At 38.9% G+C, this 12984-nt stretch overlaps 1 protein-coding gene across 18 annotated transcripts in view; it reads left to right on the top strand.

Moving 5' to 3' along the window:
* The window catches only part of LOC122842226 (regulating synaptic membrane exocytosis protein 1-like), an 81116-nt gene that overhangs the window by 56018 nt on the left and 12114 nt on the right, over positions 1-12984 (top strand). For 4 of the 18 annotated variants that reach the window (XM_044135905.1, XM_044135904.1, XM_044135891.1 and 1 more), the window contains 13 exons: positions 181-227; positions 1090-1202; positions 1283-1413; positions 1622-1793; positions 3395-3542; positions 3787-3843; positions 4478-4646; positions 4941-5045; positions 6043-6102; positions 8720-8809; positions 10386-10469; positions 11900-11956; positions 12165-12230. In XM_044135905.1, the coding sequence (XP_043991840.1) occupies positions 181-227; positions 1090-1202; positions 1283-1413; positions 1622-1793; positions 3395-3542; positions 3787-3843; positions 4478-4646; positions 4941-5045; positions 6043-6102; positions 8720-8809; positions 10386-10469; positions 11900-11956; positions 12165-12230 (1299 nt within the window). Of the gene's footprint in view, positions 1-180; positions 228-1086; positions 1203-1282; positions 1414-1621; positions 1794-3394; positions 3543-3786; positions 3844-4477; positions 4647-4940; positions 5046-6042; positions 6103-8719; positions 8810-10385; positions 10470-11899; positions 11957-12164; positions 12231-12984 lie in introns of all 18 variants that reach the window. The other 14 variants (XM_044135897.1, XM_044135890.1, XM_044135892.1 and 11 more) reach the window with 9 other exon arrangements.

The following is a 12984-nucleotide window of genomic DNA, read 5'->3' as shown; positions in this document are numbered from 1 at the left end:
CCCCTCTGCTTCTTCATGATACTTTCCATCTGAGCATCGCAAAAAATTCAATTACAGTGCAGCTATTTTTTTTTAAATGCCTGCATGCACTTTTTGTCAGTTTAATTTCTGACGTACTTTGAACTGTTTAGGGGAGGCAAAATGTGAGTGACAGAGGTTTTGCTTTCAACTCTTTTTCAGTGATATCCCAAGAATCCCCGACACGTCCCACCCTCCATTAGAATCCAGTAAGTATCTGCTTTAACATGCTTCTCTCTTCCTTCTAATCGTTCTTTTAATTTAACTAACTTTCAACTTTTAATGTAATGTTTACCTCATTATGTCTTTAAACCTTTGTCTCATAAAGTAATGAGACAAAGGTTCTTTTATGAAATAATGAGAGATATTTCACTACTTTAAATATTTCTTTGAAGTATTTTTTTCATTTTGTTCGAAATAAAATCAGTATAGATCTGAATAATTTGATTTGATCTGAACTAAAATAAACACATGAAATGGTAAACACTCACCTGGTGTAAAGCTGTTCTAGTACCAGATGCAGTGTTAGAAAACACATAAATTATTTCCCTATTACCGCCGTAAGTCATCACTGTAGACTTAGATCTCTGGAAAAAAGCTAAACTTTTTAGCACTATTTGATAAGAAGCAGATGGGATTTCTGCCTCCTGTTTGTCATTCTTGCACTGTTTTGGTGTGGAGAGCTTCGGATATTATCTGTTTGAACTTGACACAAAGTAATATAAAAAAATCTGTAGGATTTGGGTGGTGATCATCTTTGAGTCATATTTCCTCTGACAGCAGTGACAAATCAGGCCTCAGTTAGCTTTTCTTGTGCATTTATTCTTTTAACCTGTAACGTGGTATTAAACACACCAAACAGCAAGCCTGCTGGAATTACAGTAAAACAGATTCGTTATCATCTGTCATCATGAAAGGCTAAGCTCTATTGTCCCTCCTGCACAGCTATTGCTAATAATACAAGTTATTTTTTTTTTTACTCTCCTCTGTCCGTACTTTTTGTGCCTCCTCTTAAATACAGCTGCTCTTCCTCTCCTTGGATTACAAACATTTAATTTCCTTTCCTAGCAGGTTCCAGTTCTTTTGAGTCCCAGAAGATGGAGAGACCATCTTTAAATGTCCTGTCTCCCTCCAGTCCTGGGATGCTCCGAGATGCTCCTCAGCTGATGCCAGGGCAGCTATCGGTGAGTGTGCGTGCTGCGACTGTCCCGGGCTGCTTTGGAGTCCTGACGTGAACTTCTGTGTATGCACATTTCTCATCCAGGTGAAGCTGTGGTACGACAAAGTAGGTCACCAGCTAATAGTCAACGTGCTGCAGGCTGCAGAGCTTCCTCTTCGGCCCGACGGACGCCCCAGGAGTCCATATGTAAAGATGTACTTCCTCCCTGACCGCAGGTAGGCCATCCAACCGTCTCAAAGGACCTACATTGTCAAAATTACTTACTTATATCATACTATATCATACATACATATTCTACTGTTTCTGAAGTCTCCTTTTGATGCTTCCGGGCTGATAGTGCATATAAACTGGTTAAAGCTTTATTTTTAGTTTGGAGGACATGCAGCAGAAGTTCTCTGAAACTGAGAGTTTTGTTTTATGCAGTGACAAAAGCAAACGAAGGACGAAAACAATGAAGAAGACCTGCGAGCCCAAGTGGAACCAGACCTTCGTCTACACCCACGTCCATCGCAGGGATTTCCGCAACCACATGCTGGAGCTGACAGTGTGGGACCAACCCAGGTCACCTGAGGAGGATAGCATCTTTATGGGAGAGGTAGCTTAAATACATTATTACAGAACAGTATTACTAACTTTGCAACTCCATTTAGAGATAGAAGGTAAATTATTTCATTAATAAGTTGGGCTTTGCTACATGTACACTCACTTTACTTATGGCTCTTTGCAGAAACTATAGCTTAGCTAAAAGGAGATTTTACCGCTGTTTTTATTTTGTAATATAAGAAAATCATTTGATCTTCATCAGGTGCTAGATGTCTTTAATTTTAATCTCATGTGTGTAAAATCATACGACAGCCTCCAAATTATTGCTGAAAATTTCTTTTGAGCTGCAGTAACCACAAAATGTTGCCTCTTGGTCATGATGGCCCACTATGCTTTACAGAATGGTTCTGCTTCTGTACGGCTCTCTAAAAGCCCCAGCACAGCATTTAATCAGCTTGAGGTCTGGACTTTTAACTCGGCCCTTGAAACATTTTGATTCTGAACTTTTTTGTAGATTTGTTGCTGGGCTAAACTTTGACTGCCTGACCAATTTGCTCTCATTTGACTGTTTAGTATAAGGACGAGTTCATGGTTTATCGGTGTTGGTAGATGTAAGGAGTCCAGGTCCTCCAGTAAATCTAATGCTGTGCTTAGCAATTGGTATGAGGGTTTTTGTGCCTACCGTATTTTCTGGACTTTAGAGCTCATCTCATTATAAGCCACACCCAAAAAGTTTTTTTTAAAAACTGGAAACGTACATATATAAGCCGCACTGGGCTATTAGCTGCTGATATCTCCGCTACTCTCGATTTTCAACCAAATCTGCTATTAAGGATGCAGCCCTCCGTCTCCAACGCCGAACCATGGATTTGTTCACGCCCAGTTTACGTGCAGCAGCTACTGATCTGTACTGCCAGATCGATAGCCTTCAACTTAAAAGAAGCATCTTATGAACATCATCGTGTGGTTTCCATGATGAGGGAGTATGAGTTTGAGAACATTTCTCCGTCGTGCCTGCTGCTAACATGTGCTTCTCCTAAATGAAAATCAGCACGTTCTTCTTTGATTTCCAATTTTGACTTCCAATGGTTCACTTCCTGCTAAGAAGGTGAACCTGGTGGTTGAATAAGAATCGTGGGGGGAAAAATTGCGTGGGAAAAAGTAGTGCCTTATAGTCTGAAAAATACGGTATATATGTTTGTTTTCCTCCAGTTGAGAACCAAAATGCTTGCGGTTCCTTCAGATACAACCACAGTCCTGCTGTCAGTTTTAAATGATTGAAAAGTCTGCAGGATGACAAATTTCGTTTTTTTTGGGCCTTACATGTCTTCCCAGATTGATGGGCAGCGAGAGTTGCTGGTCTAATTTCTAGTTTCCTCCTGGCGTTTGGAAATCTCCAAAGTAAAACCAAAACTCCTGCTTTTATGGAGCTAATGATCAAACATAGAGTTTATATTTCAACTTCTTTTCTTTTTGAATCTTATGAAACAAGGAGAGAGGAATCTGTTTGATGGTTTTATATACTTGATGGTGGACTTAATCGTTTGGTAAAGTCCAGATTCTGACATGTATGTCAACATGTGAAGGCTTTGGTCAAATTAACGAACAGGATCACTGAAGAGCTAATGTGTGTTTCCATGACAACCTGAGCAGATCTTGATTGAGCTGGAGACGGCCTTACTTGACGACAAGCCTCACTGGTATCCCCTCCAAACCCACGACGTCTCATCGATCCCACTCCCCCGGCCGTCCCCCTTCCTGCCCCGACGACACACAGACACACCTGGCAAGAAGCTGCAGCGTAAGTCTGAGCCTGCTAAACTCTTCACATGTACAAATGACGCCCATATTTCCCATCTGAGTGTGTGTGTGTGAACGTGCATGTTAATTAATGTTGTTAAGCAAAGTGTAAATGTCTCTGTGTTATTGTCTGTTTTTATCAGCCTTCCTTGATGCTTCCTTTCTACCAGGAAAACGTGCATCTGTATGTCTGTAGCGCATTTACATATCTCTGTGTGCATGTGTGTGTATTTATGACTGTTTAGGTTCTCAGCGTGTAACAGAGCCTGAGTTTGATGAGCATACAGCAGTAGTCTCTAAAGGTGGGTGGGGACCCTTTCTTGTGGTTATGTGCACTTCCCCTGAGCGCTTTTGGTTTGTATTTTTTATTTGTTTACATTTAGGGTTGTCTTGGCTGCAAAGTAAAATATTGGAAAGTAATGATATCACAAATAAGTGGAAAACCAACTCAGTATGTGGCATGCAGATGGATTCCTACGAAAGACCGACTGATAAAAGTGAATTATAGCAGATTAAACAAAGTATTAATTTAAGGGTGCGCACACCCAACTTACTGCATTTAAAAAAATGTTTTTTAAATTCTGACGGATTTCTTTATTTTTCAGTTAAATTTGTGACATTAAAGTTGGAAAGTTTTCAAGTGATTTATCATGGTCTTGTTTTTTTTTTTTTTTTTTAAATCACTCAAACATTTTTAAATTTTTCAGGGGTTTTCCACAATATTTCTATGAAAACTTCCACTTTAACATAAGATAAATCATTACTTTCTTCTAAATCCTTGAGGATACTGATTAGATCACTTAAATTGTCTTTGATTGCAATTAATTTCATGACTTTTTACTTATTTAAAATGTATGGAGTCTATCTACGTTTGATATGAAAACTTCTCAGATTTACCTCTGATTGGACACATGTGCATAATCCTGTTGTGCCCAGCAGCAGACGGGCGTGGCAGAGAGAGGCAACGGGAGCCCTCGTCTACCCTGGAGGTTCCTAATCAGCAGCGGACGCCTTCCCATCACATCCGCTCCCGCTCCGTGTCCCCGCACCGCGAGGAGCAGGGGCGCACCATCCGCTCCCGAGCCCCCAACGTGCCCACCCAGAGGTCAGAACCCCAAACAAGGCTTTGCATTTTCATGTTCTTACTAGTATCTCACACATTGCCCTATGGTTGGTCAGTGGTCACTTTCAATACGACAAAGCCACAACCAATGAGGAAGGGATGGGATTTCGTCAGAAGCCAGGAAGTGGAGTCCATCTGTTAATGAAATGACAGCGTGATGCAGAACATGCAGTCCTGCCAGCTCTGCTTTTACAGGCTGAGCCAAATGAGGCTCGCAGAGCGGCTGCTGCAGCCCAGGCTGACCACCAGCCTGACCGAGGTCCGTCTGTCTTTCAGGAGTTTGGACGATGAGCTTCCTCACTCTCGCCGCTCCCGTTCTCCAAACCGCTACGGCGACAACTCCAGAGGCCGCCGTCAGGGGGAGGAGTACCTGGACGACAGGTTTGTGTAAATGTGTGAACACTCTGACACCGACATAAAGTATTCATACACCTTTATGTCTCACATTTTGCCACGTTGCATCCACAAACTAATCAGGATTTTATTACAATAAGCAAACAAAGTAATGCTTATGTGTTTAGAAAAGGACAAAAAGATTCGTATTTTTCAAAAACAAAAATCTGAAAACTTTCATATGCATTTGTATTCAACCCCCCAGAGAAATGACTTAAAAGTCAAAACGTGAACCTCTAAAGTCTTTTGCAGGTTCTGACCAATTTTCTTCTAGGATTGCAGTGTATTTAGCTCCATCAACTCTGACTAGCTTCTCTGTACCTGCTGAGGAAAAGCATTCCCAAAATATGATGCTGCCACTGCCATATTTTACCGTGGAGATGGTGTGTTGTTATTGCTGTATTGCTAGTCTTGAAAGAGGAAAAGGGACTGAATACAAATCCACAGCAGACTTTTCAGATTACTATTTGTAAAAAACAAAAGGAAAAAAAAGGAAAACCATGAATCCACAATTACTCAATACTTGATCCATTGTTTGCAATTCCATAAAAATACATAGAAATTTGTGGTTAAAATGGGGCAAAATGCTTCACTATAGTTAGACTAAATGAAGCCACTGGGGCGCTCGGTTATTTGTTTTTTCAAATAAGTTTTATTTTTTGGCTGATGATTGTGAATCTGCTGCAGGTGTGTAGGTGCGAATGTGGTTTTGTTTAAAAACGTTGCCCTGTTTTTTTGCCTGTTGTCTTTATTTCCTGAGTGTTTTGGTGCTGTAGCTGTAAAGTGATTGCAAGGTTTTGCGATTTATCTAAAGACATAAAAAACCCGCTGTAGCTAATGGAGATTTGTGCCATTTGTGAATGTGTTTGAACAAAGTAAGCAACAGTTTCACTGTCCTGTTCACATCCTTTTCTTCTCCTGCTTTACTGGTTTTTTGACTGTTGTTGATTTCCTCATGTATCATCCATCCCCATGGTAACCACAGTGAGGTCATCTTGATCCACCAATCAATGCGAGGCAAAAGTGCTGAGTGCCTGCACACGAGGTAAACTGGCCAATCCTGACATGTTGTTGGCATATAGGTTCCAGATGAGCTGCATTCTCATGTGCTTTGTTTTGTCTCTTTAAAAAACTTTAAAGTTGTAATGCTGCGTTAAATTTAACAAAAGATTGTGCTTGATATGTTTGCAAAAAAAGCCTGTTTGCACATATTTTCCTAGCAATTACATTTTGACTAACAGACAGATAAACAATGCTTGCTTAGAATTGATTTGACAGTTATATATAACTGTCAAATTATATATAACTGTATATATATATATATATATATATATATATATATATATATATATATATATATATATATATATATATATATATATATATATATATATGATTAAATAACGGTATCTTCTTACAAAAAACGCACAGCCAGACCCATAATTATTAGAGGGAATCCCCGGGATGTCTAGCTGTACTTCTACTTCAAGTCCACAAGAGGGCACCAAAGCTTTTTGATTGTATTGCTACAAGACCACATTGAGGGTGAAGCATGGGGTGATTACTGGACCAGATTAGACATCTTGTCTTGCATTCAATTCCCTGTTTAATTGACAAAAGCATTGTTTCCTGATAGATACTCTGCAGTGCCATCTGCAGTGATCATATATTAGTTTTTGAGCATAAAGACAGAAAGGTAAGTTTAATTCTTGAGAACTCATCTGTGTTTTTTTTTTTCTGACGGTATATGAGGAAGCTTAAAGACTTTATGCATACACAGATGTGTTTGATGGAGATGCGTGTCTGACAGGTTCAGACACGTATGCTGCTTTTGATTTGCTTACACCGACTTTGCCAGTGATTTTTCTTCATCTTTTTCTGTTCGTGCTGGGTATTTTACAGCATGTACAGAAATGCCTTATTTCTGAGATATAAACCTTGCTTTGGGGAAAATAAGTCTTGCCCACGTAAACATTTTTTCCCCCACTGATTTTACCTGAAATTCACTCCAGATATCTGTGGGAACTTAGTTATTTGTCTCAATACAAAGAGATAAAAACAAATACTGTTTGTGTTATAAAATGAAACTAGACAGATTTGAAAGTTGAGGAAAATAGCTTAAATCTGCCAGTATTTAGAAACCTAAAGACAAAGGCAATGAAACTGGTATTAGAGAAATAAAATAAACAAACATAACTTACTCAATGGGCTAGTTGGTTTTTATTTCTATCTATATATGTGCTACTTGCGTTGCTACAGGCATCTGGTGTGAATTTTTATATCAATAGGCCCAACAGAAATATTCCAAAAAGACTTTTAGTTGTAGAATACTTAACTTTTCTTGCTGTAAAACATTTTTGTCTGTATTAGTTGTGTCAAAATATGCAATATAAAACACTTTTTAATGGATGTTTCACCTGTCAACTGTCTCACCTTTTACACTCTTTCCTCCATTGCATATTTTAATCTGTTGCATGCATGCTCACGTTAGAAAATCTGTTAGATTCTGTAATTTACTAATTTGAGGTGATGCTTTTGTTCAGTGGTATCTTCAAACAGACTCGCAGGTAGGTCGATCCGGTGCTGGTTTATAGTACTTTAAATGAACAAGACCAATAGATAATGATAATTTCCGATTTCCCATCTTACCAAGTTAACTTTAGATATTCCACAAACCTCATTTAGCAATAAAGCAAAAAAATCCTGCACAACAGTATAAGAAACAGGTAAAACAATATAGAGAACAGTTATTTATTGTTATTGTTTTTACAAGCTGTTGAGTTGGTATATTTAGTTTTTCCCTTTTGAATTCATTTTCTATAAAATATACATCACTGGCCTAGCTTGGACATTTAGAATATGCAAATGTCAAGATCATAGACAATCTTGGCTTGTCCCAAACTTTATGTGGCATACTGAGTTGAATAGATATTTATAAAGTAACTGTAAAAATCACAAATGGTCAACACTGAAATCTGGTGAATTGGCTCTTCTTGTGTAATTTAAACCCAAACTTTGCATTAGAAGTTCTCTTAACAGAATGGTTTTTTTTGTAAGACCATTCTGACTAACTGTTCCAGTTAAACTTAATTTGTACACTTGGTGAGTAGCTGCTTATCTGATGATTTCACTGAAACTGCCTCATATCCTTGCACCTCATTGCATGTGTGCGTCTTTGTAAAATGGGCAACTCCTACCTACCCAGAGTAGGAGGAGCCAGAAGGCTGTGTGTAAACTTTGGCGTGAGTATCTCCACAGCCACCTTGGTACAGTAGAATAGTTTGCATGTTTTGCTACTAGTTTTTTGCTTCTTGCATGACAAAAGCTGAGCTGCAATTAAAAACAAAGGTGGTCTGAGCAATATGGTGCTCCATCTTGAGCTTCGTTAAAATTTTGGTAAGACACAAACGTAATAATTACCACGGCAAGTGACATTTTTCCCAGCTTTACTTCATCAGAATTTAGGCACGCTCCCATCCTTATCCCTTCCAGTCATGCTTTAGCTTTAACATTTTGGAATGTAACCAAACTTTCTTTGAAAAACCTTTTTCTGTTTGTCCATTGTTTCTCTTCCTGTTTGTTTCTGTCCTGTCCTTTTGTATCCTCTTCCTTTCTCCTTCTCTTCTTCCATTGGATGGCATGTTTTGCTGTGGTGCATCTAGTGATCTCCAGCCATCTCTGGACAGGGTTAAGAGTGCTAGCGCCAACTGTCTCACTCCAGACAATCATGCCCCCTCACCAGAGACTGAAAGGTACCAGCCTCTGCTCCCACCCCATCCTTGTAGTACCCTTTAGTTTCTCCTGCTTTTTGTAGTCCCCTCCTCGCTGTAAATCCTACACATTATTAGTAGATTTCCCCCTTTATCACTTACCTGACTCTTTCGGCACCTCTGTATTTCTCTTGCTGTTCTTGCACATTGACTCGATTCTTGAAGTTGCATATTAAGTTGTAGAGAGTACGGCAATGGGAAAACTTTAGATCTCCTTGTTGCTTCCATATAGTTTTGAGTGGGAAAAAAAATCTGATCTACAATTCAAACTAACTTGAATAATGTATTATCAGCATGTGCGACTACTCTGTAAAAATAGGGTGGTCTGGAGCATACAGGTGTTACCACAATGCAAAGATGACGAGAGATTCAACTGTTGCTGCACATCAATATAATAATATGATCTTATCACATCAAGAGGATTGTACAAGAGGGGGAAACATTTAAGACCATTGCCAGTATTCTCAGAAACAAATACTCGAGCAAATTCTCTTCAAGTGTAGATGGTTTAATACAGAGAATAATGCTAAATGGCCTGTAATTGTACATCTAGTCCAGGGAACCCCAAAGCTTTCAGCACTATGTATACCAGAGTATTACAAAGTAAAATGCATCCAGTAGTGGAAGTTTGGCTCTAACTTCGGTGATTAACAAGACAAGGATCCCTAAAAACAACATCATATCTACAACACAAAATAATTAAGTTGTTGCAATGGCAACTACTTGATCAGTGTTCAGAGCTCCACCTGATTGACATGCTATGGTAAGGCATTAAGAGATTAGTGGAGAATAAGACTAATCTCAACATACTGAAGCAAAGTCACAAAGAAGAAAGAGCCATCAAGAATGTGACCACTTCAAACTATTGGTGCTAAATGTATTTGCACAAGCTTTTATTCATGGGGTGTTCTTTATTTTTCCCACTGCTGTAACTATTAGAAATACAATTCAGTGGTTGGCTTGGTTAGGTTTCAAAACTGTTAAACTACATAACTGTTTTCTGAGCTGTTAGTTATGTTGATAGATATGAAATAACAAGAAGCTACACCTACATGACACTTCACCTGTTTTAAAAACTACATAGAAACGAGGTTCACAATGCAGTCTTGTTCTGAGTTGGTTGACATGCTGTTAGCTCAGCTTCATTCCCTCCTAATGTCAACATAACCTTTCCGAACATTGTCATGCTTTGTCGAGAATATAGGATTGGTTTTATCTCACTTTGTCACACATTGCTTGCATTTCAGATAAGATTAAAAGACTTGTGGCTCACTATCCTTCACTGTTTTCATGCTTCCCGTGGAGCATTAACATTTAACGTTCATTTTATGTCTTTGTTTTTAAAGTGCCTTCAATGTTTTGATAAATGTTTTCTGCAGTATTTAAAAACCTTCGAGTGATGAACCCCCCAAGAAACCTGTGAATACTAAGCCTGTTGGTTGCATTGAGTCTCAAACCTGTTGGCAGCCATGTCACAAATCAAGATTTTATTTTTTTCATTGATAGAATAGCTTTGCACTCTGATGTTGTATGACATATTTTGTATGTGTATATGTAGAAAATCTTTCTCCCAATCCCTGCCTCGAAGACGTCCAGTGAGTCCCAGGATTCTTATCCAACATGCTTCCCCTGAAGATGACAGGTAGCCTCTTGTGGACGCTCCTCTCCTTCCTTTCGGAGCTTGACTTGTGCCTTAAAAATCTGATGCCAGATTGATCCAAACGATTAAAAAGGTTTTCTGTTTAATTTCATTAAAGGGGTAAAAATATTGCTTTTACCTTCCTTTTCTCAGAACTATAACTTTTTTTTCTTTTTTTTTCTTTTAAATGTTTTAAAGACAATTTGTTTTTGCTAAAAGTTGATGTAGATCTCTTTGGTTCAGTTGGCCTTAGTGGGTTCAGGCAGATGTCAAGCTCTACATGATGTTTGCTCCAATCCTCTTGCTAAGAGCTGATATCTCTGTGAATAGCTTGTAGTAAACCTTTCCAGACGTTTTCCTGAATTTGTCTTTTCTGATAAACGTGTAGCGAGTGACTTTATCTTGTATCCCATACATAGAGTACAATGTAGCAGCAATTAATCAGCTGCACATTCAGTCTTGGGGATAAATATTCTTTTGGAAAGATAATCTAATGCTTTTTTTTGTCCAAATTAGTTCATTATCTTAAATGGAAAAAAATGTTAATCACCTAGAATGAATGATCTGATTTGGATGTGATATTTTACACAATTGAATTGGCAAGGGCCTGGCACATTTAGATAATGGTGGGCAAAAGTGGTGGCATCACGAGTTGGAGGGTTGTGTTGTCAGGCAGTTCCCGAACCATCCAACAGTCACTCTGATGAAAAGAAAGATGATGCCACAACATTTAGTCCACAATAACTTGACACAATTCATTCTGAAAATTGATAAGTAAGCTCCAGATCTAATTTGTATCTTCTTCCATTGATGAAGAAGACAGATACAAGATACATTTGCAAGCTACTCTTTATACCTTCAAACTCCTGTAGACTGTGAGGTGATAGCCAAACTCAGCGCAGTCTGTATGAACTCATTGTGCCTTTTCAGGCACAGATGAGCGCTAATCTATCTTTTAGCTAGAAAGTGCTTCTCGTAATTTGTGAAGGGATGTTTGTGCAGACTAATGTTCCGGTGTTGTTCTTCAGTTTGTAGTTGGATGAGTAGAAGCGGCAGAAGCCTTTGGTCGTGATTATTGTCGTTTTTAGTTTTCTTTTGACTTTCTCTCTTTGCTTCACGACTTTCCGTGCCGCTTTGATCTTGGCGTTGCTGGAGCTGGTTGTGGTGTGTGCTTTCCCGCTGCGTTTGCTTCCCACTGTTCACTTTTTCAGTTCTGGGAATTTACAGCTTCTGTGTTCTCATCTGCTCCTCTCAATCTTTGAGAATGTTGCTTTTTTTTTTTTTTAATTTTGGTTTCTTTTTGTTTAGTTTTTTTCCAAGCCTTTGTGCTCAGAGATTATGTGACATCCACAATTCATATCATGAGTGTGGTTGTGTTTTTGTGTGTGGTGCCACGTATATCATCCTTGTCGTCTTCATGTCCATGAATGGAGAATATGGATGCTACTTCCCTCTCAAGAGACTTTAATTCAGCTCAGTACAAAGAAGAGGTACTCACACCGATGAGCACGCACATATACACACAAACTCAGATGAAACATGATTATGTGACAACTTTATTCCTTCCAACACACAATCCATCATGTCTCTGCTTCAGGCTGGACAGATCTTTAAATCTTTCTCCCATCCACACATCCATCCATTCATGTTTTTATTCTTTTTTTGTGTTGTTTCCTTTGCTCGTCGGCCATTCCCCAGGCAGCCTCGGACCCTGGAAGCCCCTGAATGTCAGACTCTTGGCAGGAAGCGGTCTGACAGAGGCAGGTAAGACATGTACTGTGGACTCAGCACATGTCACAAATGCTTAGAGACGGGACGAGCTCACTCCTCCAACAGCACCACCAGTTTGAAACAAGCAACTTCTGAAGGTTGCTGGGACAGTTTCTGTCTTTTCTGAGTGGAAGTGGTGACCTGTATGAGTTCAGATGTCAAACCTGTACTGCTGGTTTATTTGACTAGTAAATCCTTTCAGTTTATTCACTTCAATGCCAATTTGCAACTAATCTAATTTCAAGCCACTTTACAAAAACAGAAAATTAAACTTGATCATGCAACATATATGAAGTCAATTACAAACATTTCACTTTGATCCTAGATGTTACACGGTGAAGTTCAATTCATTATTGAAGTTGGTTAAAATGTTTTCTAAGGAAATCCAGCAGATTTCATTGAGTTACTGACTTGCATCACTCACTTCTGCTGGACGAGCTTGTTGCGTTTTAGAAGCTGTTTCCAAAATTATTCAAATTCAAAGGTACTTTGTTGATCCCAAAGGATCAATAAAAATGTGGAAAAATATCTGAGAAAGTTGCCAAGTGGACATCCCAGCATATTTATGTCAGGATTAGACCGTGTAGTGCAGAGAAAAAAGTAGAGGCTTCAACTTAAATCCACTGAACACGTTGGACTTGTTTGGAAGAACTGATGGAGAAAACCTTTTTCTTTAAAGACAATATGGCAGCACAGCTTAGGTTTGAAAAGTTGCATCAGAATGAACCAGATAACTTCTGCAATAAGG

The sequence above is a fragment of the Gambusia affinis genome, linkage group LG13 (assembly GCF_019740435.1).
Source record: "Gambusia affinis linkage group LG13, SWU_Gaff_1.0, whole genome shotgun sequence".
Taxonomy (NCBI): Eukaryota; Metazoa; Chordata; class Actinopteri; order Cyprinodontiformes; family Poeciliidae; genus Gambusia; species Gambusia affinis.
The sequence above is the reverse complement of the archived record's forward strand: the minus strand, read 5'-3'. Positions and strand labels throughout refer to the sequence as shown.